At 35.5% G+C, this 27,297-nt stretch overlaps 1 protein-coding gene across 2 annotated transcripts; it reads left to right on the top strand.

Moving 5' to 3' along the window:
- Positions 1–66: 66 nt before the first annotated feature.
- LOC131159186 (14 kDa zinc-binding protein) lies at positions 67–21,263 on the top strand. 2 transcript variants are annotated; one of them, XM_058113898.1, is made up of 7 exons: positions 67–199; positions 286–387; positions 10,608–10,709; positions 14,041–14,127; positions 14,586–14,733; positions 20,628–20,745; positions 20,941–21,263. In XM_058113898.1, the coding sequence occupies exons 1-7, from the start codon at positions 168–170 to the stop codon at positions 21,006–21,008; spliced, it is 657 nt and encodes a 218-aa protein (XP_057969881.1). In that variant the 5' UTR covers positions 67–167; the 3' UTR covers positions 21,009–21,263. The 2 variants fall into 2 exon arrangements, with proteins under 2 accessions (XP_057969881.1, XP_057969882.1); XM_058113899.1 differs by having other exon boundaries at positions 20,628–21,263.
- Positions 21,264–27,297: the final 6,034 nt, after the last annotated feature.

Below are 27,297 nucleotides of genomic sequence, written 5' to 3'. Positions count from 1 at the left end.
CACAGGCAAGTCCGGATCGAACGGCCAGAGATTGCGCACGCTTTCTTTGTCTGTATGTTTGCCACGCCATTTTGCGGCTCCCTGTAAAAAATTCCACCGGGCCAAATTGTCGTCTCCCGTCCCACGCCGTTTCTACGGCGTCTTCTGTGCTGATTGTCTCACTGTCCATGGCTTCGCTGCGTTCCTTTTCTCTCATGAGGTATCAGTACTCTCTCTCTCTCTCTCTCTCTCTCTCTCTCTCTCTCTCTCTCTTCTGATTTCTTCTCTTTGATTTCCCTACTGCAGGAATGCTTCGGCAACTGGGGGAGTCTCTCTGTCTTCAAGAACCATAGCGGCTACCAAAACTCCAAGAGCTAAGTCAGTTGGGATCACCCAAAAGTCTCATAGGTAGATTTGACTGTTGAACCTTTTTTCTGCTTTTTCTTTGTTCAATTTTTGGGATTTATTGGGGCTTTTCAAATTCTTAAGAGGAAAAAAGGCTATTTTACTGCATTTAAAGAAAAAGTACATTGCGTAGACAGTGATAGTGTGTAGGAGGTGGGATGGTGCTAGGCACGCATGTTTATTTTGATTCTTGAAATGTAAACGTGTATGTTAATGGCTCCGAAAGGGAGTCAGTCAATACCAAACCAAAAAATAATAATAATAATTATAAAAGAAAAAAAAGCTATACAACAGAGGGAAGATCGCAAAAGAAACTACAACAAGGTTAGCAGAGAATCCAAAATTGCTGCAGTAAACATTACTAATCCAACAAATATTTTTCTTTCAGCTTTTCCAAAGGAAATCTCCTTTCCTTGGAAGGCTTTGCCATTCCTTGTCACAGTGCAAGCTGATTAACTAGAACACCTTGTGGCACTTGATGTCATCCATTGAATACAAAGCAAGTCAATTGAGCATCAAGAATGTCATAGACGAATCCACACAAGAAAAATGATGTATTAGCACAAATCCACGATGCGAAAAATTAAACATGAGTAGTGTGGAAATGTGGAAGCCTGTGAGCATGCACAATTGAGGCAATGATGCAAGTTAAAAGAGCTGCTTCTTGTATTAACAGGGTAACAAAAATAGCACAATGAGAAAGGGAAGGGAGCAAAGCTTGCTTAAATACTCTCCTTGCGGGTGAGCATCAGCAAATTCTAATGTTTAGGAGGCAGCATCAGACCATAAATTAAGGGGCATTAAATTGTCACTAGTCACATATATTGATTAATTAACTAATAAATTTTAATAAGTTTGGATCACATTGGCAAAACTAATCATGTCAATGAAGGACCAAGTAGTGTGTAAAATGAATGCAAATTTCTTTTATTTTTTATTTTTTTACTAGAGGCTAGATGGCAATAGGAGGGAAATCTATTTTTACTTGGATGAGGGTGAGACTAAAGATCTTAATGGCTGTTTGGTTGAGTTGAATAGGCCTTGAATTGGATGGTGCACTTACTTTTAAATCCATTAAGTGAAGCGGATTTGTTTGGAAACACTTTTTGAGTACCCTTTAAAGACCTCTCATTCATTCACCAATTAATTCTTCGATTATCAAATCATAAGTTGTGTAGAATGTGACTGCCCTTGTCTTCATGAATGCTTCTTTCTCCTCTCTTCCACTCTCCCCCTCATGTTCTGTAACTTGTCTCAATGATAGCTCTCTCGTGCCGCCCTCTTTCTCTTCCCTTGCTCCTTTGCTATTAGTTTCAGTGATGGAGTGCTACAAAAGATGATGATAGATAGATCTATCTTCATGTCTTCTCCTAGTCACAAATAAGCAGTTGTGTTAGTGCTATGGATAGCGACAAGAATGTGGACCAATGGCCATAATGTCTAGGATGCAAGATCTAAATCTCTACAACGAGATTCATTTTTGTAGGTTCATTGTTGAATTGTTACAATTGTTATTCACTTGATTTATAGTTGCAGATTTATTGCAGTTTTCAAGGTTCACAGTTGACAATCCAAGACATTGAAAGAAGTTGATTTGTGTTTGATTTTTGGGTGAAATTGCAGGCTAATTTTTGTATATTTATATAATATATAAAAGTGTGAATAGTGTAAATCAGTTCATGGACAAAAATATTTTTATCTTTTGAAAGTAAGACAAAAAATTCCTAAACAAGTAAATTTGGATATTATATACAGAAGCGTGAAGAGTGTGGCCAAAAGTATCCTAATCTTTTAAAAGTAAGATATACAATTCATTGGGCGAGTTAATGAATCGAATTGAATCATAAGATTGAGATTTGACTCCTCTAAAACCCAACTTAAAAGACTTTTAAACTTTTTTTTTTTTTGCACGATGGCCTTTGTCACAGGGTCTAAGTTCTCATAGCATATGTTGACACTATGATAGTACCAAGTCTCATTTGGTTAAGCCAATGAGGCATTCAAATATTTTGGTTAATCTTGCAAATGTGTGTAAAAGGAAGTATGACACACGCAAAGATAGTATTGCATGAGCTACACCTCCCCCACCTTATTCTTATCTAAAGACAAAAATTACACACTCATAACATGCGCAAGAATGCCATGGACAAATTCCCTCTTGTGTCCCATCCTACCCACATGTCATATTTATACAGTTAAGCCAATGAATTTAAGTTTATTTGAAAAAAAAAAAAAAAAACTAGTTGATAATTAAGTAAATGAGTAATTATAAATTTTTTTGGTAGCTAATCATAATTTATAAATGGCAATATTTAATTAATATTTTTCGAGAAGGTTTTTGGGTTTGAGATTAATATTGGGAAGAGCGGTATTACGGCTATCAATATGCCTGTCGAGAGTGTTAGGAGTTGTTTGTGGAGGTGGGTTTTAGTGTTTTGGATTGGCCATTGTCCTATCTAGTGGTTCCTTTGGGGGGTAACCCTAGATCTGTGAGCTTTTGAGATCCTATTATGGATTTGGTTTCTAAGAGGCTAAATGGTGGAAAGGTTCTCCTCTTTTTCTCGATGGTAGAATTATGCTCATCTAGGCTTGTCTTTCTAGTATCTCATTATACTTTCTTTCAATTTTTAAGATTCAGGTGGGGGTTGCTAGCAAGATTGAGAAGATAATGAGGGACTTTTAGTTGGGAAGTGGTGGGTAGGTCTAAATAGGAGGGTTGTTTGGGTATTGGAGACTTGGTGTCTAAAAACACAACTCATTTGGCTAAATGGCTTTAGTGGTTTCCTATAGAGAATTCTTCCCTGTGGCATTTAGTTGTTAAAAGTAGGTATGGATTAAACGAGAATGGGTGGAATACTAATTTGAAATTTAGATGTTCTTTGAAGAGTCTGTGGAAAACTGTCTCTTAGAGTTATTCCCTCTTCATTTCCCATATTAACTCCTGGTGGGAAGACTTATTAATATCCGTTTTTGGAAAAATCCTTTGTATGGGAATGCAGTTTTGTCCGCCTCCTTTCCAGGCCTTCTTCGCTTGAGGTTAGGGCAGGATGGTTCCGTTTCTTCTTTTGATATTGATCGAGGTGGTTCTTTGCCTTCCCGGGATTTCCACTTTTCTGGAGCATTAAGCGATAGGGATTTGGTAGAGCTATCCTCTTTATTAGTCTTGTTGAATAACTATTATTTTTCCTTAGAGGAGGATAGTCGGTCTTGGTCTTTGGATCCTTCGGGGGTTTACTCTTACAAATCTTTTTATGATTTTCTGAATAGGTCTAATTTAAATTTTCCTCTCTACAGATCCATGTGGATGGCCAAAGTCCCATTTAAAACTAAGGCTTTTATATGGTTGGTTGCGCTTGATAGAATTAATATCAATAACTTTCTGCAGGTTAGGAGACCTTTGAAGGCTACCAGACGTCTGTGTTCTTTGTTTTAACTGTTCATAATTTGCATCGCACTTGTTCGTTCATTGTGATTATGCTTGGAGGGCATGGAATAAGCTATTTGGTACTTTAGGTGAATGTTGGGTGAGTTCAGAACCAGTGGAGGACTTTTTGGTGGTTTCTTTTGTTGGTTTTGGCAGGAAAAATGAAAGAGCAGTGCTCTGTAAATGTGCTTTTTTTGCAGTCTTTTGGGGACTGGATGGAGTGTAATGCACATATTTTTCTAGGGAAAAAGTCCTCACATTTGCTAGTTTGGGAAAAGATAAATTATTTGGCCTCTCTTCGGTGTGTGGGACAGGGGAATTTTATTGGTGAGCTTTCCTGATATTCAGTGCCATGGGCATGTGTTGGATTGCTAGTTTATGCTGTTTTTTTTTTTTTTTTCCTCTCTCTGTCTCTTTTATTTTTTAGTTTTCAAGTTGTTTGTTTGGTTTTTTTTTTCCTGGATTTTCCAAACTCTGTTAAGTCTCCTGGCTGTATATTCATAATCTATTGATGAAATTATTCTTTTAGTATAAAAAAAATTCGTTAGAAGTATCTATTGAAATTTTTTTACAAAATAAAAAATAATAAAAATATATATATGTATTTATTAAGGTTTTTTTTTTTGTATATAATGATATATAAATATTAAATTTAATATTTAGCGTAATGTTAGTTAGAGCACTCCTATCATATCATATCCTATATTTTAAAGATTTTTCTTCTCTTTGTATCTATGCAGTGTCATAATTGCATCTTATGCTTCCCTTTGTATATATTTTATACTCTTTAAAATTATAAATTTATATAAATAACTTTGAATATTCATACTTTAATATTTGTGAGCAAATTATGACAATATATTATTAATTTGATTTAAAATATATCTAAACTTTATTAAGAATTATAAAATATTTAAATAATATTATTCATATGCAATCACGTGCAACATATGTGACACATTTACTAGTAAAATTAGAAAGATGTTTATTTGCGTTTTATTTTGAGTGAACTTGTTGGCGAAATTTTTCCTACCTACTAAAAAACTGGAAATATATATATATATATATATATATATATATTTTTTTTTAAAAATTTAAATTTAAATTTTTTTTATTTTTTATTTTTTACTTTAGCAAGAATTGCTAGTGATTTGTTTTTCGTTTAATTACCAAGTAATAAAAAAAAAAGAAAAATTTCTTCTTGTATTGGTTTATAATCTTTCTAATTGTATATATAACTAATATAAGCAAAACAAGGGCCTCTTTGTGGCCTCCAAAACCCTAGTACTAATTTCTTGTGATTATGAAGTTAAAATAAAATAAAATTAGAAGAACCAATCAAGACTTCTTTGAACAATTAAATAAATAACTAATAAAAAATACATTCATTATAACACAATTCAAAAAACGCATTTATTCAACTCATTTGCCATACATCTTCCACTCATTTTTATTGTAATGGCCCATACAATTTAATGTATGTATTTATTGGACGTTTTTAAAAACAAAACACATTCAATAAATGCACAAAAATGTTGGCCTCCTGGGGGCGGTGTTCCAGGAGGCTTCTAGAAAGAGTGTGTGGACCCCACACTCATATGGACACCACATCTTACTTTGTATTGCCAAGATGCCTCTTGACACAACCCCTAGGAAGGCTAAGTCTAGTGCCTACCATTAAATGCATAGGTAGATATGTAGATTAATTGCATGCTTTGTTTAATAAATATCCTAAATAGGGCAATTTAATTTTGTATTTTTCGTCCAAAATCACATGCATTCTAAGGTACACACTATTAGTTGACAGCGTGATGACAAATTATTAGTAATTGTGCTACTAGCACTCTTGATAACTTTACAAACATGCATATGAAATTTGATGTGGTGGTTCTTTGGGTCCCACTTATTAGGCTTGATTAATGATTGGATAGGACTTAAAGGAGTATCAAGTTGGATTTGTGATACAATGTAAAGTTTTTGGGAAGGCTAACATTTTCCAGTGTCATTTATTTAGATATTGATCAATCAAATTGAATGAGAAAATCAAATAAGAAATAGTAAAAAAAAAAATTATATACATCTACAATTTATTATTGTTATGTCTTAAATTATTTATTTTTTAATAATATGTAAACATACATATTGCATAGTACTTAGCAAATTAGATGGTCAAAGATCTCCCATGGGGCTCTGTTGGTAGGCTTAAAAGGTGAAAATGAACATATTTAGATGTTTAAGTAGTTCAATTATCACAAGGTATAAATGAATCAGTGTTCAAATTCAAATATAGTTTTGAAACTGGTTCATTATTTAAGAAATTGACGTAGTGTTTACAACTTAATGCTTAATTTTATCAAACGCCTCATTAGTTTTCTTGTTTTGCTGCTTATTTCCTTCTAGTTTTCTTCTATAATAGCTAGAAGATTTGGAGTATCTCATACTTTTTCTTGCAACTCTCTTTTACCCTTTGGTTTGTGATCCTAATACAACAATTTTATGTAGAAAGCTAGGATTCCCTCCTAACTTAAGACAATTTTCTGGACCTCAGTTCTTGATATAGAATTACTAATGATTTGTTGCAAAACAAAAAAAAAGGAGCCTTTACAAAGCGTTATTATGTATTTACATGACACGTGTTCTTTGTTTTCACAATTCTGAATGCAGTACTCAGCTATTATTGCATTGTTGCCTAGTGCATTGGGCATGATATATATATATGTGTGTGTGTTTGTGTGTATTTTCCTTTGGCAATAGTGGGTTTGTTTGCCTTCTTTTGAAGGTTTTTTCCTTTAGATCTACATGGGTATTGCAATTTTTTCCCTCTTTTGTTGTTTGGGGGGGGGGGGGGGGGAAGTTATTTGATATTTTGTGTGTGTTTTTCTTTTCTTTATTTTTTTTCCTAGTTATTTGGTTTATTTGGCTGGAATATAATGCAATAAATTTTCAAGGATTATATGATGCCTTCTAATGTTCTGTTGAGCAAGATAATTTCTTAATTTTTGTTTGATGTTCAACCTTTGATGCTTTTAATGAAGTGTCCTTGACATACATGGATGAAGATTGAACAGTAAATTACTTTTTTTTTTTTTTTTTCCGGTTTATGCTTCTCTAGAGGAGATATTGCTATTTTGGTAATTATGTGGTGTGAGTGTGGGTATTTTTATCTTTCATAGCTTTTATAATTAATGGATGAGAGGACAGACTTGGAGCTGTATGTGTGCTCCAGGAAACAGCTGCTTGAATATTCTCTCTTCTTTTTCTTATTTTCTTCTTCACTTCTCCAACGATTTTTTGTTCCCTTACCCCCTCATATTTTGATTCTCTTGCTCTTACCCTTATCCATTTGGAGAGAACTCCCACCCTTCTTTGAATTCCATTAGTTATTGACTAGAGAAACAGTTGAGGGTTTATCGATGACAGAAAGCAGTCATAGACATCACTACCACCATGCAATTACCTTCTCTGCATTTCACTTTTTTGTGTTCTAGTTTGGAGATCCATCTCAACATGAGTTGGATTTGCCACTCGGTCACTGGAAAGGTACACAAACATGTTGCTGAGCAGTCCTTAGTTGCTTATCCTATTGCTTATGATGTTTTGGTTCTTCTCCTTCTTAGTCCTATGTGTTCATTTCTTCTGTTTTATCCCTTCCTCACATGTTGAAATGCTATTTAACTGTGGGTGGAAGCATGCAATAGATGTAGAAATGGGAGCCTCCACCATTCAAGGGACATGGGACTTGGTGGATGTTCCTCCTTTTATGGAGTTGGTTAGGTGTTGTTGGGTCTAGACCATCAAATGTCTTCCCAAGGGATCTATCAAACGGCTTAAGACTCGATTGATTGCCAAGAGGTACACTCAAACCTATGGTTTTTTTTATTGTTTTGAGACCTTCTCTCTTGTTATCACCCTACAAAATTCTCTGTGTATTGATCTACTTGGAAGTTAGTTTTGATTGACCCTTGTATCATTTGGATGTGAATAAAGCCTTCTTTTGTGGAGAGTTGTGGGAAGAGGTATACATGGAGCAATCTCTTGGGTGTGTTGCCGAGGGGAGAGATTGTTAGGTATGCAGGCTACATAGGACCATTCATAGTCTTAATCAATCTCCTCAAGTTTTTTTCAACAAATTTAGTGTGGTGGTCTATGCAGTTGGCTTTCTACTTGATTGTTCCATATTTGTAAGCAAAAACTAGATGATGTTGTACTTCTAGTAGTTTATTTTGACGATATGATCATCATTGACAATGATGAACGGGATTGTAGATGTTAAGCAGTTTGAAGCAAAATTTCAAATCTAGGACTTGGGCCTTCTACATTACTTTCTTGGTATTGAGATTGTCCAATGTAAGAAAGGGTTGAATCCATATTTACACATTAGACTTGCTAAGTGGACCGCTTTGTTGGGAGCAAAACCAGTTGATTCCCAAAACCAGTTGATATTCCTATGAATCACAACATGAAGTTGTTAGGTATGTTGTATTGGACTTTAAAGACATATGTTGATATAGGTTGTTGGTTGTTGAGCTGCTTGACTGTCATTAGAACTAACATATTCTTTGTAGTAGGGGTGGTGAGCATGTTTATTGAAAACCACAAAACAACCACATTGGGATGTTGTTTGAAGGATTCTATGGTATCTCTAGGGTTTTCTTGACATAGGTTTGATGTATAAAGAAATTGTGAGATAATAGTATTGGTGATGCATATCAAGCTGGCTTTGTTGATGATTGAAGGTCTACTATTGTATACTATGCAATTGTGGAGATAATCTTGTACCTGGTGCAGTAAGAAACAAACTAGTACACTAGCAAGATCTAGTGCTGAAGTAGAATACTGAGCTATGGCTCATAATGTGAATGAGCTTATGTGGTTGAAGTCTCTTATGTCAGGATGGGATTCTTGGTAGCCAAACACATGGATATGCTTTGTGATAATCAAGTTGCCATTTATACTGCTAGGAACTCAGTGTTTCATGAGAGGATAGAGCACATTGACATTGACCTTCATTTTGGGAGGATCCTGCATTGAAGAAGGCTGTGAGGACTCCATTTTGTGAAATTTGTGGATTAGTTAATTAGGCGATGTTTTCATGAAGGCTTTGTTAAGCTTGCCTTGTCTAAAGGTTTTAGCAAGTTGGGCTGTGTGATATTATATTTAGGGGGAGTGTTTGAAGAGAATATGCTATTTTAGTAATTATGTGATGCAAGTTGAGGTATTTTTATCTTTAATTTCTTTTTATTTTTTAATATATAAGCAGGTAGACCTGGATCATACAGCCGCCTGAATTTTTTTGCTTCTTTTCCCCTTCTCTTCTCTTCTTCATCTAACTTTACCGAACTTCTCGCATGCTCACTCCAAGTGTATGTGATGGGCTATGAAATCTAGATGAGAATGTTGGTGCAAGCAAGAAACAACACATACAAAATGTAAGGATGAGTGGTGTCAATCTAAATGAATAAGCTAGAAAATTTGTGGATGAGTTGTTTAACTTGAAATGAATATATCTATGGTATGACTGGTATCAATCTAAATGAATAAATTATGCAAGGAGCATCACTTGTATAATATAAGGGCTAGGGTCCTCTGGGGGACATGTTAGTGGTTAAAGCTTAGGAGTTCCATGAGGAGGTCATGTGTTCATTGGGCTGGGCGAGGTGTGTGGGTGGGAAAGGGTATGGCATGAAAGATTTGTTACCTCTCGTTGTGTAGCCTAGGCCTTGTGGGCCTCCAACAAGACCAAAAATATATATATAGTAGGGGAGTTAAGCTGGATTGGGCACTTGCAACATAGGTTAAATGGTGCACGGGTAAGAAAGAGTGATTTAATTAACATTAAAGGTTACAGGAGGAAGAGAGTTAACTTGGAAGAACCTAGATTGATGTTGGAAGGAAGGATTTAACATTGCTCAAGCTAGACTAGGCAATTCGTATAACTTATCTCACTTAGTTGGAATTATGCCTTTGTTTTTCTAATATTTTGTTGTTAATTGTTATTGTTGCTGCTGTGGATAATGTTTGTATAAATTAAGAAAGTCTCTTTCCTCTTTTTTTTTTTAAAATAACAAATACTGTGTTTCTCAATACAACAATTTACTGACCAATGCAATTTGTGTGCTTATAATACTTGAGGTTGATTTCCCAAATGTTTTGCATTAGGTTCTTCATATTTCCTAATATTGGTAGCTAAAGTATTTGTAGTTATCAAGTTGAAGCTTAAGAATCACGTGCCCTCAATATTGTTGATGATAGAAGAAAACACATTAAGTGAGAGAAAAAGGAGATTATAACTTGGACAAGCAATCTTCAAGAGGGAAAAAACAAGAAAGTGAAATTTAATTAGAGTGAGATGCTTCTTGTTCGTAATTTGGTTTTCCGAAATTCACTTTGTTTCTAATGCCCAATGTTCTTCTATTCTAAGGCTTCACTTTGTTTCTTTTCAGTGCCCAATGATGGTAAATTAAATTCTTCTTAATTGAAGCAATCACCAATGAGTTTCAAATGGTTCATGCATTATATTGTCGAAATAATGATCTTGCTTGTATAAACACATACACATTTAAACATTAAGATGTTATCTATCCACCATTCAGTGACTCACATTACCAAAAATTAGTTGTTTACAACTAGACTAAACTCATCTAAGGCTTAATCCCCCTATTAAATGAATTCACCGTATGAATCCTCTCTACCTTTAATGATTTACCAAGGCTGTGTTAATGCTAAGAATTCTCTTATATTGCTGCTGCACATTGGTTGTGAAGTGTAATATTATTTCATTTTAATTCCTCATTTTTAGGAATGCTTCAACAACTATATGCATTTCTTTGTCATTAAGAGCCATGTCAAATATTAAAGCTTCAGGAGAGAACTCCATCGGTACCACCTACAAATCTCAAAGGTATATTTTATTTTTCCTTTTGGCTGTATTAGGGATTTGAGATTTTTTTTTTTAAACAAACTCTTCTTAGATGTTTCCTTTTTAATAAAAAGGCTGTATAGTTAGCCTGATATTGTGATTTGTGACGTTCTAATACCACATATATTCAAAGTAAAACTACTTGCTTTTCCAAGAAACAAGTTATTGGGATTTTTGGTGCGTGCTAGTAAATATGTCCTGTCCATTGCATGTGATTGCATGGGAATAAAAAATTCATTAATATGTATGAGAGAGAATTATAGAGAAATGAGGACAAGATATCCTCCTAATACAAACATAAGAAAAGAAACAGAAAGAGTTCATTAATATGTATAAGACTATATGATATTTTTGCCACAAAATTATTTACAGTACTCATACTTTTATTTATTGTGTATCTGCTTTTAGTTTATTTTATTTTTTTAACCAAATGAATGTTTTCCCTTTTAGGTTCAAACATTAATTTCTAGATATTCTAAATGCACTGTAATTTTATCTAATATTGATTGAATTTACTTTCTTTGAGGAGTGTTTTGTTTACTTTTAAAAGATAAGGATATTTTGTCCACAAAATGATTGACGCTAATCATACTTCTATACGTAACACATTACCTTTAAAGGGTAAGGTTGTTTTGTCCACAAAATGATTGACAATAATCATACTTCTACACATAACATGTAAATTGACTTATTTTAGGAATGTTTGGTCTTATTTTTTAAAGATAAGGATATATTTGTCCACAAAATGATTTACACTATTCGTATATATATATATAGTATATATTTCATCTTAATGGTGAGAGAGTTGGTTTCTTGAGTTGCTGCCAAGATCAAACAGTTTTTATTTGGTTAGAAAGTACTTGGTAGTTAGCTATTCTTGGTAAATTGGTAATTTATTATGCTTGGTGTGTAGTCAAGTACTCAAGGCCAAGTATTTCTTGGTGACAAGGCGTCTGGGAGAACAAGCAGGTTGACTTGATCTCAGAGTGCTTGGTGGCTGAGGTATAAATTGAGGGGGTTCTAGCCATTTTGGAGATGAGATATAAGAGATGGGAGGCTTGTGAGGGGTTTCACAAGGTTGTAGAGATACACGAAGGGTTTGAGAAATGCTGGTTTCATGGAGGGGTTTTATCCCATGTTTTATGCACTAGGGTGCTTGAAACTATATTGTTTTGAGACTTGGGTTCTGGTTGTCAGATATTTGGTGTTTATACATCTGCAGTTTCTCCACAATAGTGGATTATTTCTATTCTTCAGGAGTGTAGTTGTATTTGTTGAATTGTGTGAAATTGTCGTCTATTGTGTGTGTCATTTGTTGCACTTGATTGATCTCAGTGTGTTTTATCCTTCTGCTCTACCCAACAAAGAGGAATAAAAGGTTGGTTTGTTCATAAGAGGTTATGTTTGTGACATTGGAAACTCACTAGAGGAGATGGACTGCAGTAGGATTTCACTTACAGATGGAGTAGTTCTGAATATATCTAGGATAACTGCAAAGAAATAATTGTGTATGACTCATACACTCTCTCTATGATACCAGTGAACTTGTTTGGCTTGGATACACAATGGAAAAATCTTGATGGTGTGATAAATCAGATCTGCAAGTGTGGGTGAGAGAGAGAAATTCCTACAGGAGGGAGGTTGGATTGAGGTTTGTCTCTTAAGCCAGCGGGTATAGTTGACTTGGTGGCTGCAGATGGGTATTGGCTGCATTACATGAACCAGGTGAAGCCAGAGCTGATTCTGATAATTTGTAATGGTTCTGTTTTTGTGACTTACTGGCAGGCGAGTTATTCATCTTCATTGACACATGGTTGTAAATGGTGCATGTAAAAGTCGAAACAAATGTAGAATGGAAGCAATTAGCTTGGAGGTTTCTTTTGTTTTTGCAGATAATGATCTTCTATCGAGTTTCTGTGCTGTAAATGGAATTTGCAGAATGATCTTGCTTGTGTAGAAAGCAATAGAAAGCCATTGGATCAGATGGTGTGGGTACCTATTGTATGCACAGTATGGCTCATTATAGGATGATTGAAAGTTATCTTGACCAGTCTTTTGTTGATGTAGAGCTGCAAGGACTCTTCAAGGTGGCAAGATACACGCCAAGGTAGAGATTATTGGAATTTTTGGATCGTATTTTTGTTTTATTGATGAGAGATTTAGTTTCCTAAGTTGCTTAGAAGATCAAGCACTTCTACTTGGTTGTAAGTGTCTGGTAATTAATTGTTCTTGTTGTGTGTGTCAAGCACTTGGTGGACAAGTATTACTTGAGGACCGAGCATCTTAGGAAGAGAGAAAGTTGGCTTGATGACATGTCAAAGACCATGGTGGCCAGAGTGTCTTCTTTAAAAATAGAGGTTCTAACCATTAAGGAGGATATAAGAAGTGAGGGACTTGTGAGGGTTTTGGCAAGGGTTTAGAGACGTAGAAAGATTAGGGAAACACCAGGTTACATGGGATTGGGTTTTTTTTCCATGGTTTTAAACACTAGGGAGAAGCTAGTGTTTGGGGATTAGGTTATAGATGTTGAGTTTTTTGTTTGTACTGACATAATTTCTTTATGGCAGTAATATATCTTTCTAATTAATGGATGTAGGTGTATTAGCCAAACTTGTTTGTGCATATGTGCTTTATCAATTTTCATTGATCTCAGTGTGTTTTATGCTTCCGCTTTACCCAACACATGGTCCTCCTTCAAAGTTTGAATTTGTACCGTGATAATATTTCTAAAAGAAAAATACTTCTACAAGTAAGAGATTTGATCACAATCTGCATAAATGAGACTCGATGGTATCATTGGTAGAGTGGAGATGAGAAATGGAACTTCTTTACCACCCTTTTTCTCAATTTGGAGACCATGAAGGAGACCCTTCTCAAAGACTCACTCGACATTTTGCCAAGAACTTCCATGAGGAGCATGAGCAAGAAGGGAAGAAGGGGAGAAAAGGTGTCCAGGTTCCCTACCCTTGGACTTTTCATGGAGGTGGGAAAATTTTGTTGGGCAACTGTTTCAAGTGCGGAGCATCTAGAAGTGGAGATACAGTGAGGATTTTGCTTCCTCTAAACCACCATAAAACTTGTACATCAAAATGTTCAACTGGAACTCCCAATTATTGGAATTTACTCCCTCACAATTTAAGTCCATGGAACTATGTCCACTCATTCATTAGCAATGAGTACTACATCTATAATTTGCCTTCTAAGTTCATCTCTAGGTTTGTATTTCAAAATGTTCTTTTTGATCTCCATCAGTGTAAACTGAGATTATTTTGTACATGTATTGAAAAATTTCTTGTTCATTTATATTTTCCAGGTCTATATGTTGTGTTAGTCCTACAAACAATGAAGAGACTTCTGCCAAAGCGGCTGCAGCTGATGCTGACAGTGGATCTCCAACCATGTATCATCCTCATCAACAGATAACATTAAATTATAATATTTATTTGTATCATGCAATTGTTTATTCGTGATTATACTTTTTGAATTTTGATTGAAATGGATTTGGATGCCTTTATATTTAAAAGAATATGCGATGAAGCTGGATTATGGAAGTCCATATGAAAAAATGAATAAAAAGCAAATAGGGGGTGAGGAAGATCGATTATATTGGCAAGATTATTGAAAATCTGTCAAATAATTGGAAATGGTATTGATTGGATTTTTTATATTTATCAGAAGGTTGTAATACAAATTCATAATTTTTTTACTAGAATTTAAATGCCTTTTCAATAACTAAAGAGGATTTCTGAAAAAAAAGATACTATAAAAAATGCTGTGGTATTGTTATTGGTATTTAAACCTTCCAACTCCTAGTTAGCACTGGAATGTCATATAAAAGATTTTTTTTTTCATTGACAGATTTGACAAAATCATAGCTAAGGAGATCCCTTCAAGGGTAGTCTTCGAGGATGAAAAGGTCCTAGCCTTTTGGGATATCAACCCACAAGCCCCCGTTCATATTTTGGTCATTCCGAAGTTTAGGGATGGATTGACAATGCTTGGCAAGGTAATTATTTTTTCTTGTTGCTACCATATTTTATGCACGAACCAATTTTAAATGGATGCTACACATGCTTTTTTTCCTTTTAGGAGACAAATTTTTGCATGCATGAAATGAAATACTTCAAGGCAACATCCTACTGCTTGTCATATGCTCTGCACAAAGTTTTGATTTAACAGAACAGTTTTAAGGTTTTGTAATGCAATAATTGGGTTACTGCGTTATTTTGTGTTATCTGCTGTAATATGATTTGTCTGACTGTCTTTGTCACATCGCATGTTGGAGACTAAACACGCATATTGACAAAACTGCACAAGATAATCTTGAATACAATTAGCTGTTAGAACGGGTGGGATACCAATGCTAATTTATGATGCTCTTTGGGGAGTCCATGGAAGTCCATTTCTTAGATATATCCTTCTTTCACTCCTCACACTAAACTTGAGATGGGGAGGGGTTCTCTTAGTCGTTTTTGGAAAGACCCTTGGTTGGCAAATGCACCATTTTCTACTTCTTTCTGCAATGGGCCGAGACCGAGGAAGGTCGGGGAGGCCTAGTAGACGACCAGAGAGGAGAAGTGGCTTGGGCGGGAGGCTACGAGCAGACGACCAGAAGGGAGATTACGAGACTCAAGCCAAGGGGGGGAGTCCGAGGGGCTCGGAAGAATGGGTGGCTCTTTAGCTGGGACGAACGGATGGCCCTTCACAAAGGAGCTGTTCTTTGCTGAGGAGCTCGGATCTTTGTACGTGGACCAAGCAGGCTAGGGCGCTTTGCAGGGGGACTCGAACAGAAGATGCCGAGTAGCTTGAGGGGCTCAGGTGGGACGTATCTTCGCAGGATGAGCTCTTTGCGGGCTGGGTCATCATGGGCCGAGAGTGTTAATCACGTGAAGGTTGGGCTGGGCGCTGGGACGAAGTCTCTTGAGTCTTCAGCATCAATTTTACTGCTATATTGTTGTCTTAGTGTAAATGGGCCAAATGGAGGCCAAGTGTAGAAGAGCCCCATTCTAGAGTAGTTAGTTACAAGTTGTTTTGTATAAAGCTGGGGGGCTAGCGGGAATAGGGGGTCAGTTAGAAAATTGGGAATCTGTTTGTTTCTTTGTTTCTTTGGAGAGTGGCTCTCTCGAACCAGCCAACTTGTAGCTTCATTTCCATTTTTATTGCATTCAGTAAATCTCCATTCAATCATTCATTCCATTCATTCCATTTTCCTGTTGAAATTCATCCAATCATACAACACACACTAGCAGATTCATTACAATTGGTATCAGAGCCAGGTTCCTGCGACCATGGGAGAGGGAACTCGCATAAACCAGATTTTGGAATCCATTACCGCTTGTCAGATCACTATTACTCAATAGTTGGAAGCTCTTTCCGAGAGTGGGAAGCGGCTCGGCTAGCAGAAGATCAACCAAGAAAGCCCAGGAGGGACATCTGGCAATGATTTCAAACATCAACACTATGAGGGCTATGATGGAGAGCAACACAATACAGAGAGAGCAGACCCCTTAACTCCAGTTACTGTAGACTCGGATATGTCGTCCAAAAAGGTGACTGAAATGAGTGGACCTAATGGTAAGAGAAATTTGCATCAACAAAAATCCAGTTGCAGTCCCAGACTCACTCAGCTGATCGAGAAGGGATTGAGTCTGTCCAATCCAGCAAGAAAGTGTCTAGATCCAGTGCTTCTGTGCACATGCAACATGACAAAAGCTCCTCCTCCTCCTCCAAGAAGGATGCAGAAAATTAAGCCTTGCAACAAAGATCTATTCCTTCAAGCAAACTACAAATCTGTTGTGTTTGACCCGAGAGACTATACACCTGAATTGATGGATCCAGACAATATGTTGCGGTGGGATGATGATACTCTAGAGTCACACCATAAATCTCAAGAAGATTGGATTCGTCACTATGTGGAGCAACAGGAAGAGGATGAATCTGAAATGTGGAAGGATAATGTAGTCAGTGTGGGTTCTGACGAGCAGACTATTTCTGTGGCTGAGAGAGTTGCTCATGAGGGTTGTGAACCTTCACTTGGTTTGGATGGTTCTCTCGTTGGTTATCAAGTTCGTCTTGATAGTGGAAGGAATGAGAAAATGAAGCTTCTATTCTGCACAATAGGCATTCTTCTGAGGAAAATTGCAACTGACAACAACTTGCCTGGTGTTACTCATGTCATTGTTGATGAAGTGCATGAGCAGTCTCTTTTGGGTGATTCTCTGCTTATTGTTTTGACGAACTTGGTTGAGAAACGATCTGCTGATGGCACTCAGAAGTTGAAAGTTATCCTTATGTCGGCAACAGTCAATTCAAACTTATTTTCAAGATATTTTGTTCATTGCCCAATTGTTATTGCTCAAGGCCGAACACATCCTGTTACACAAACTTCTTGGAGGATACATATCAAAGCCTCAACTATCATCTTGCTTTAGATTCTCTAGCATCTATACCAAATACATCATTCATGAAAGCAAAGCTTCCAAAAGGTCCTATGAGCTACTAGAGGGGGTAGAAAAATCTCATCTTATCTGCTTGGGGTGACAAATCTTTGCTCTCTGACAATTATATTAAATTATACTATATTCCTGAGAATTATCAATCATTCAGCGAGCAGACTTGAAAAGATTGAATGAAGGTGTGATTGATTATGATCTTCTTGAAGACTTGGTTTGCCATATTGATGAAATTGATGCCGAAGGTGCCATACTCATATTTTTGCCCGGAGTCTCAAAAATTTATGTGTTGCTTGATAGACTAACTGCTACATACCAATTTGGTGGGGCATCTTTTGATTGGATTCTTCCTTTACCGTCATTCATGGCTGTTGCAGATCAGGAAAAAGTGTTTCTATGGCCCCCTCATGACATACAAAAGGTTATAATTGCAACTAATATTGCAGAGACTAGCATAACAATGGATGAGATGGGTTTTATCTCCTTAAATCTCACTTACAATAACCTCATGGGTTCTCTACACATAGGCTGGCATGCTTGAGAAAATTCCTAACGTGCTATCAGGGACGAAGGAGACTGGATCCTCTCCTAATAATTGTGGCTATAGAATTTGCAGTAACTCGTATGGGACATGATCTGATATTGAGAACATGGAGAAGCTTCTAGAAGAAATGAAGAGTGAACCTTACATCTCCATGGATTGGAGCACTTCCACCATGGTGGCTAATTTCTACATTAAAGCAGGTATCAATGTGAAAGCAATTGCAGCCTTGAAGAAAGCTGAGGATGAAGAAGAGAAGGTGGCTTCGCTGTTATTTGAGCTCTGGTTTGAAGAAGTCAGAGTAGGGGAAGTTTTGAAGTAAGCTTCTGTTGAAGTTGCCGAGGGACAGGAGGAGGAGGATGCGTGGAAGTGGTATCATAAGTGGAAGGAGAAGTTTCCTCACCTTGTGGGTAACGTGCTCAAAAGGGGAGGGTATTGCTACGGGCTGAGACCGAGGAAGGTCGGGGAGTCCGAGCAGACGACCAGAGAGGAGAAGTGGCTCGGGCGGGAGGCTATGAGTAGACGACCAGAAGGGAGATTATGAGACTCAAGCCAAGGGGGGGAGTTCGAGCAGACTAAGGGGCTTGGACAAATAGATCTGCTCTTCAGCTCGGACGAACTGATGCTCTTCAGCTGGGATGAACGGACGGCTCTTCACAAAGGAGCTGTTCTTCGCTGAGGAGCTCGGATCTTTGTATGTGGACCGAGCAGGTTGAGGCGCTTCGCAGTGGGACTCAAACAGAAGATGCCAAGCAGCTTGAGGGGCTTAGGTGTGACGTCTCTTCACAAGACGAGCTCTTCGTGGGCCGGGTCATCGTGGGCCGAGAGTGTTAATCGCGTGGAAGCTGGGCTGGGCGTTGGGTCGAAGTCTCTTGAGTCTTTAGCATCAATTTTACTGCTTTATTGTTGTCTTGGTGTAAATGTGCCAAATGGAGGCCAAGTGTAGTAGAGCCCATGGGGCATTCCAAAGTAGTTAGTTACAAGTAGTTATGTATAATTGAGAACTGGGCGATGAAGATGGGCAATTTCAAATGAGAATTGAGGATGTTATACTCTAATGTTACTCAATGCTGGCGCCTTACCAGAGCTCAGTGCACACAACTATTCAATGTGCAATTCCTTATGGGATGGTAATGCATGGTGAGCCAATAGCTGTACATAAGAGATCTTTTAGCAAAGTCTTAGCAGACACCATTCTAGGATGAGAATTTTGCCTCAAATCAGTCCCAAGACAGCCTTAACCTCAAAGGAGCCATAGGATCCAATAGAGTCCTTGGCCCCTTGATTGGGACTTTTAACAAACACCTAATGCGCACTTCTTGTGGGAACATGGAGTAACAAATGGAGGACATACTTGTGGTCCTTGATCACCATGCCCGCTTTATTCAATCACACTTGCGCAATCCCAAGTGAGAGAAGATCATATGAACATTTTTGGAGGCTGTAAGCAAAACATTGAACAAAACGTAGCGTTGCTTTTATCAGCCATGATCGATGGGTGTCCATACAAATCTCTTGTGAAACTAATGGCTGGCATGGCTGTTTGAACTGGCCATGATAGAAAAGCGCATCTAATGGTATAGGTATCGACTCTTGGGTCTTGCTTATGGGTCCGCCAATGATTTCTTTGATCACCAAAGTTAGGCCCTAAGTGGAGTCGGCCATTGATTTCAAAGTATTCAATGTTGAGTGCCTTTAATTTGTAAGGAGCTATCAAGTCTTGTCATGTGTCTTTATTTTCCTTCTTTATTTAGGAGTTATATTCCCTTCATTTCCCTTGATTGCCTTATGTTACACCTTTTATGTTAAAGGTGCCTCTTTGTCTTCTTAGTTGTAGATATTACTTTATTCATTGTCACTATGAATGATAGCATCTTTGCTATTACGGAGATGGATACATGTTCATTTATTTGTTTTTTATTGCATGTATAGAGATTCAAAGAAGAATTTGTGCAGTCCAGGTTATAATCAAGTATTAATAGAAGGTAGACCTCTAGGAATTGAAGAATTAAATTATATGAACTGAAAACTCAACATTGCTATTACAAAAATAGTAACACACTACAGATACTTTAATATTCTTGAGGTGTTTATGACTGGACAGTTACAGTCAACATCCCCTCGTTGCCTCCCCTTGGCCAGATCTCAACTTGATAAATAATTTTGAGGGCAAAAGAAACTAACCTCCTCTAAGGTTTGGTAAAAAGACAAGAACCTCCCTAGAAGTTTTAAAAATTCCATTGACCTTGAGATTCTAAAATTCCATAGACCTCCATTGATATTTGATTTTTGGGATATTCATACTCCTAAAAAAAGTCTTCTTACCAAATATAAGGGAAGGTATGTGCCTTTTTAGCAAGTCTTAGAGATGGTCTATGAAAATTTTGAAATCTAGAGGCCCTTGAGATTTTGAAACCTTAGGGAGGTTTTTGTCTGTTTGTCAAATCTTTAGGGGTGGTTAGTGTGTTTTACCCATAATTTTATTGTGCATGCTGTAAAACCTTTTTAGGATTGAGAAAGTCCAACATAAACCACGTCATCCAAAAGCTATATGAAACCTGCATAAAATTGTGTTTCATCTCCAAATTTCATGCACGTGGTTATGGCCATAGTGGGGGTGGAGAGCCCATCAGCTTCCCACACAATATAAATTGCAAGCTTGTCAAATTAAGACATTCCTAGCAATTTGAAATACTGACCTGCTGAGCAGAAGACATGCAGGAGAAAATGACCTTCTCAAAGCAAGAATGCGAAGCAAAGATTGCCACCCTCTCCTCTCTCTCTCTCTCTATCTCTCTCTCTCTGTTATTTAGTTATTTATTTTTTGTTGTTTCTTTTCATATACATTTGTGTATATTGGATATTGCCTTGCACCCTTGTGTTGATTTGTGTTCATATTATTTTTAGGCTGACGCAAGGCATGGAGAGATATTAGGCCATCTTCTCTATGCTGCCAAAATTGTGGCAGAGAAAGAAGGTATCCTCGACGGTTTTCGTGTTGTCATTAACAATGGTCCAGCTGCATGTAAGCTATAATCTCCTGCTCTTATATTTCCTTTTCTTGGTTTTTTTTTCTCATGACCCCATCTGACCGTGGGGATAGGTGAAGAAAACTTGGAATAGTCACAGAATTTTGAATTTTCATGCATTTTGATTCCAAAATGCATAATTTCTCTCTCTCTCTCTCTCTCTCTCTCTCTCTCTCTCTCTCTCTGTGCAGGTCAATCTGTTTATCATCTCCACTTGCATGTACTTGGCGGGAGACAGTTGAAATGGCCACCTGGTTAGATATCAGATTCAGAATGCCCAAAGGATTTTCTTTTTGATTTTTAATTTGTTTCACTTTTCTTTTTCCTCCCTTTCCTTCCCTTCCCATTGTTCTCAACTCTGTATGCATCCTCGTAGTGGGGAAAAGCTGGGGAAGAGGTGCAAAGGGGCCATCTCCCAGTGCTTCTGATGATCAGTCTTTGCTTTATCTGCAAACCAAGATACATTGCACAATATAAACTCAGAAATACAACAAGTGATGATGATTTGAGCTGCTGCCCTTTGCATCTCTCATGTAGTTGGATAAACTTCTGGGTGATAAAAAAGAGCAAATATTTTATGTATATGGATAAGAAACAGGGTTCACTCAATAAATAATATAAAAGAAAAACATGGAATCATCTCCACACACTCTTTTTTTTGTTTAATCCTTTAATTGGTTTTGCCCAAGTGGCACCTAGGTTCAACTCTTCTCTGTTTCTATTGCAATTATAACCCTCCCTGGAGAAAGAGTCCACGCTCATTCGACTAGAGCAAGAATTCAAGCGCACAGAGAACCAATTGAACGGAATAAATATGAAATAAACAAGCATAATCTTGGCATTGACTCACTCACTGGTTCTCATCTTCCCACTTTAGGTATGAAAATTTGAATTGAATGGATGTGGGTTGATTTTCATGAGTGCCTGGCGAAGGCTAAGATACTTGGATTAACAAATATAAAACAAATCAGCATAGAAAATTTATTATTCAGAATCAAATTGACATTTTGATAAAAGATCAACTAAAGCTTTATAAAAGAATATGCACGTTAATTTAAAAATGCTCCAAGGATCACAAGAAATTTAATAATTAATATTCATATATATATATATATATATATATATGTAGATATAAAATACATTAATAAATAATGATTAAATTACTTTTTTTAATATGTTTTTTGAGATTTAATTATATTACTTTTGTTTCCTTTCAGGCTAGACGGAGATCAGATGCAATTTTAAAATAATAATTTTATCGGAATTAAATCACTTTTGCTTTTTAGTCTTCTCGAGGTTGAATTGTATTATTTTTGTTTGGCTAGATGGAGAATTGGAGACCAGATACGAATTTATACATAAGACAGATATTACACTATTTAGGATAAATGTGAAAATATTTATTCTATCCAAATCAATACTAGATATTAATCAATGTGAAAAAAAGTATTAATCTGAATTCTTAAATGTTAGAAATCAAGTTTAAAAAGCAAAAGAATTACAAAAACAACAAAAAAAAAAAAAAAAACCAAGCCTTAAGTCCTAGGTGGGGTTAGTTATATCAATCATTTTCTACCAATTTATGTGGTCATTGACCATTGTTTTTTGGCATACTTAAGGATATTAAATCCTTACTGACTATCTCTTCCCAAGTTATTTTAGGTTTACCCCTTCCCCTTATATTATCCCTCACAGTAACTAACATACTCTTCTTCACTGATACACTATGTGGCCTACGTTGTTAGTGTTCATACCATATGAGTCGTCCCTTCTTTATCTTATATATTTTCTATAGGAGTTACACCTAATTTACCACGAATATGTTCATTTCTTAAATTATCTTTCAATGTTATATCACTCATCGATCTAATCATTCTCATCTTGACAACTTTTACTTTTTGGATATTCTGTTTCTTTGTTGCCCAACATTCTGATCCATATAACATAACTGATCTTATAACTGTCCTATAAAACTTCCCTTTTAATTTTAGGGGTATTTTACGATCACGAAGTACACTTGAAGCATTTCTCCATTTTACCCAACCTGTTTTAACTTTATGCATTACATCATCTTCAATTTTTCCCTCAGTTTGCATAATAGATTCAAGGTATTGAAATCTACAAGTGCTATTTATTTCTTCATCATTAAGTTTAACTTCGTCTCCAATATTCCTCATATCATTACTAAAATTACATTTTATATATTTTATCTTGTTTCTACTTATTCTAAAGCCTCTAGATTTCAAAACTTCTCTCCATAGTTCTAACTATGAGTGTCATTTTATATTTTCCTCTATTCCGTCCCTAGTTTCATCAATTAATACAATATATGAATTGCAAAACAACTTATTTAAAATCAAATCATTTTTATTTTCATTCAGATATAATATCAATTTGAAGATTAAGGTTATTGAATCTACATAGAAAAAAAGTGATACGATATTTAAGAAAAACTTTGGAATGCTTCACTCCAAAAATTTTTCACACAACATTTGTATATAGTACAAATTATGCTAGAAATTGGATGAATGTCACATGTAATTTAACATTAATATTAACATATACACATAAAAATTTAATCATTTTAACCCACCTAAGATTGTTGTATGTAAATTTTTTTAGTTGAAAGAATTTAAATATTTCAAATTTCGAACGCTTTTGAGGTTAAATTAATTTTATACCTCTTTGAAATTAGAATACTTTCATGTTTTCCTAGATAGGTTAAAATAAATAAAATTTAATGAGTTATTATTTTTAGTTATAAGATAAAATATATTGTATTATTTAGGGTGAAATTAGTTATATATACGTTTGTGTATATATAACTACCTTAAAAAGAATAAATGTTAATTAGTGTGAAAAATTTGTAGATATAAGTTCCTTTTATTAAAAGAAATAAAGTAGACAAGGATTGAAAACATTAAAATAATAATTATAATTAAATTTATTTTATTCTCTTTTTAATTAATAGATGTGATCTACATATATAAAATTAATAATCATTAATAAATCTATATACTAAAACAGATGTGTCATTTAGAATAAAAATAAAATTTCAATTCAAAAATATTTCACACTATTTTTAATTTTATCTAAAGAGTGAGAGCATGTATTTATGTATGTGTGTACGTATCTATGTACAAAAGGTAATTATTATAATTCTGAAGCAAACAAGAAAAGTTACATTAGATTCTAGGAGACTCCACAACCATAAAGGGGCCTCAAAATTTTCTTTAAAATACTAAATCTATTTTTTTTTTTTCCTTTCCTTGATTTTTCTAAATATTTCTTGGCTTTTAACAAAATTTCCTATTTTTCCTCATTATTTTCTAAATTCTATTTTTCTTATTTCCAGTGAGTTTGCTTCCCCAATTTTCTCTAATTTCTAATCAAAATTTTAACATTTTTATGATTTTTTTTTTTAAATTTTAAGGATATTTATGATTTTGAGGCATTCTTATTAAATAAATAAATAAATAAAAGAGGAAGACTTGATCAAACCAATTTGATGACCTAGTTCGAACTGGGTCATCCAACTCATGAATGAAGCAGTGAAAAGGGGTTTTGTGTTTGGTCAACCTGTTGGGCGGACCAAGGTCTTCTCAACTCCAAAAGTTAGCTCATGGGATGATACTTTCCCTCACACTTAATAATTGACCATCAGCCTCTTCCACAATCGATGTGGGATAACCCCAACAATCTCCTCCTCACATATTGGGTTACGAATCGGCGGCACCACATAACCGGCATCTCGGGGTGAATGTTGAACCTTGACTTTGATACCAATGTTGGGTGGTTTTGGATCTTCTCAACCCCAAAAGTTAGCTCATGAGATGAGATTTTCCCTCACATTTAATAACTGACCACCAGCCCCTTCCACAACCGACGTAGGATAACCCCAACACAACCTGACTACTTGTTTGGTGAAGCTAGGTCAAACCTACCCCTATTTAATTTATTAAAGAAGGACATTTTCCAATTGGGGAGGGAATAGGGATTCTCCTCCATATCTACTTCCTTACTACACTTCATCCTTCTATTACTAGATTATGAATTTTATGTAGAGGAACTATTCCTTACAAGCTTTTTTTAAGGTAGGGAGGTGGTTGTACTACCTAACCAACCATGGCTCAAGTTAAACTAACTTGTTCTAGTAGGTCTTTTTCCCTAACCACACAATAATGTCGTCGAGGATGGTGATATTGTCTGTGGTCACCATGCTGGTGAATCTCTCTCTCTCTCTCTCTCTCTCTCTCTCTCTCTCTCTCAGCTTTGTTTTGTTGGCCTCACTTTATTTACAAGCATCCCCCTATCATTTAATCCCTCCAATCAGCATGCAAATGATCTCTAAGTTCTCTCACTACACTTTTTGACCCTTCTCTATTGTATGTGTGTGTGTGTGTGTGTTTTGTTTCTTAGGAATACAAAAGCATTCATTGCCTTCCCTTCTAAGGCCTATCCATTCTAATGTATTCTCTTCCATTCTTTTGCTAAAATCAACTTTTGAACCTCTTTTTTCTTCCTTTTTATTTTAGCTCAAAATATTAATTTATATATGTATGTAGAAATTAGGAAATCTCTTGAGTAGCCATGATAATTCCTACGAGTTCTTCAAATAAAAAGTCAAATCTGCAAATGAGAAGAAAAACAACAACAAAATCAACATTTCAATACCTCAACAAGCGATAGCTTATCCTAATATCAAAAGATATATGGAAATTTTGTTAGTTCCATGTAATCAAAAGGATAAGATGTGATTGAACTTGTTACCTATATCACATCTGATGTTTAACGAATACAAAGAAAGGAATTGCAATCTATCCCAAGAAACTAGATGCATCCAATTTTGCATATTCAGTCTATTCTTTTGCATTGGATCAAAATTGAGCCATTCCACATAAAAAAGGAAACTAAATCACATAATAATGATTGAAACCAATAATAGCATAATAATATGTATATGACCTAATGAAAACACCAAGATCTAAATACAACAAATCAAGATGTCGAGATGGTTAGATATATTTAAAAAAAAAAAATGCATGCTGCGATAAATTTTATTATTATGTAACTTGTACTCATTGTGCATAAAAGAATCCAGTTTTAAGTTGTTAGAAATATTTATATTCAACATAATGAATAAAAATTATTATTGTAAATAAAAATGAAATTATAAATAAATTAAAAATCATAATACAAAGTAGTAGCATTTGTTGGCTAAAGCATAGTGACTTGTTGGCCTAAAACCAAATTTGCAGTCACTTCAATGCAATTGGTAGTCAACATTTGGTCTTTAGGATTCAATAAGGTATAGCTTTTGGTAAGTTGAACCCAATCTCAACTAAAACAAAGAAATTAAACAAGGAATTCATTGATATCTATATATCTTTCATTTCACCTCTACATATCTGTTTACTAATAGTTCTATCTCTTTCACAATTAACAAAACACCTTTATATAGGTTTTGTAAAAGTAGTTATTATTACATTAAATTTTGAATAATGAATGTAGACAACCATATCAATAATAAAAAAAATCATAATAAATAATATGTCTAGGTTTAATAAATGAACAAGACAGTAAAATAATAAAATTTATTATAATCATGTAATCAAACTTTAATTATTTTAAAAGCTCCCCAAATTTTTGAATCATTGTGGTGCTAGGATTAATTAATAAAATAGAACATATAATCTTAGCTAGGACTTTGCAATACAGAACAGGGCCAAAATTAATAGAAACAGGAGCAGCAATATTTATCCATTATCTTCTAGAAAGGGAAACACCAAAATACGAAAATGTTGACTTTTTGAGTCATATCCAGTTTAGATAATGACAAATACAAAGTATCTTACCTGTGCATTGAGTATGTGAGTAGGATTATCACTTTGCATGCACGAATGGTAAGGATAAAATAGAAGCCATGAGGGGCTAAAATTCAACATCATCTGGCGTATGACATGGCAATACGAAGTGTAAAAGGAATGGAGACAAAATCTGTCAATTGTAATTGCATTGTATTTTCTTTGGGTCTGTAATAATCATATGGTCTGTAATAATTGCATCTCATGCATGGTAAGGATTGAATGCTCAAATACATAAGATCATAGATTGACCATTAGGTTTCACGACCCTTTCATTAAAATGCCATAACTTGTTCACATAGGGTTGGATAAGTACAAAGGCAAAGTAGGGCCAAAATTAATATCACAAAGGTCGACGGACGTTGCGTTTTTTAGGCTTAGTTAAAAAGCCTCAATCGACTGACCCTTCATGATGTTTTACAACTCAGTCGACCAACCTGACTAGACAGTTAATGTTTGACTTCGCTCGGCCGTTCGAACTATTTTGAACTAAACTTTCACGGTTGACTGACCTTTAAAATGACTTTTTATAGTTACCACGGCCGACCGAACTTTCAGTTAAAAAACACCTCGGTCAATCGAACTTGACCACTAGGCAAATCGGCCAGCCGCTTAGCCGACTGAACTCACGAAGGGTTGGAAAATCACTTTGGCTCGGCCGACTGGTAATTCCTACGGCAAATT

The sequence above is a fragment of the Malania oleifera genome, chromosome 7 (assembly GCF_029873635.1).
Source record: "Malania oleifera isolate guangnan ecotype guangnan chromosome 7, ASM2987363v1, whole genome shotgun sequence".
Classification (NCBI taxonomy): domain Eukaryota; kingdom Viridiplantae; phylum Streptophyta; class Magnoliopsida; order Santalales; family Ximeniaceae; genus Malania; species Malania oleifera.
The sequence above is the reverse complement of the archived record's forward strand: the minus strand, read 5'-3'. Positions and strand labels throughout refer to the sequence as shown.

What these genes read in the sequence shown, in the direction of transcription:
- LOC131159186 (XM_058113898.1), top strand. Translation starts at nt 168, where the DNA reads ATGGCTTCGCTGCGTTCCTTTTCTCTCATGAG. An exon ending in GACAGTGGATCTCCAACCAT is followed by an intron (nt 14,128 to 14,585) that starts GTATCATCCTCA and finishes TTTCATTGACAG; the next exon opens with ATTTGACAAAATCATAGCTA. An exon ending in GATTGACAATGCTTGGCAAG is followed by an intron (nt 14,734 to 20,627) that starts GTAATTATTTTT and finishes TATTATTTTTAG; the next exon opens with GCTGACGCAAGGCATGGAGA.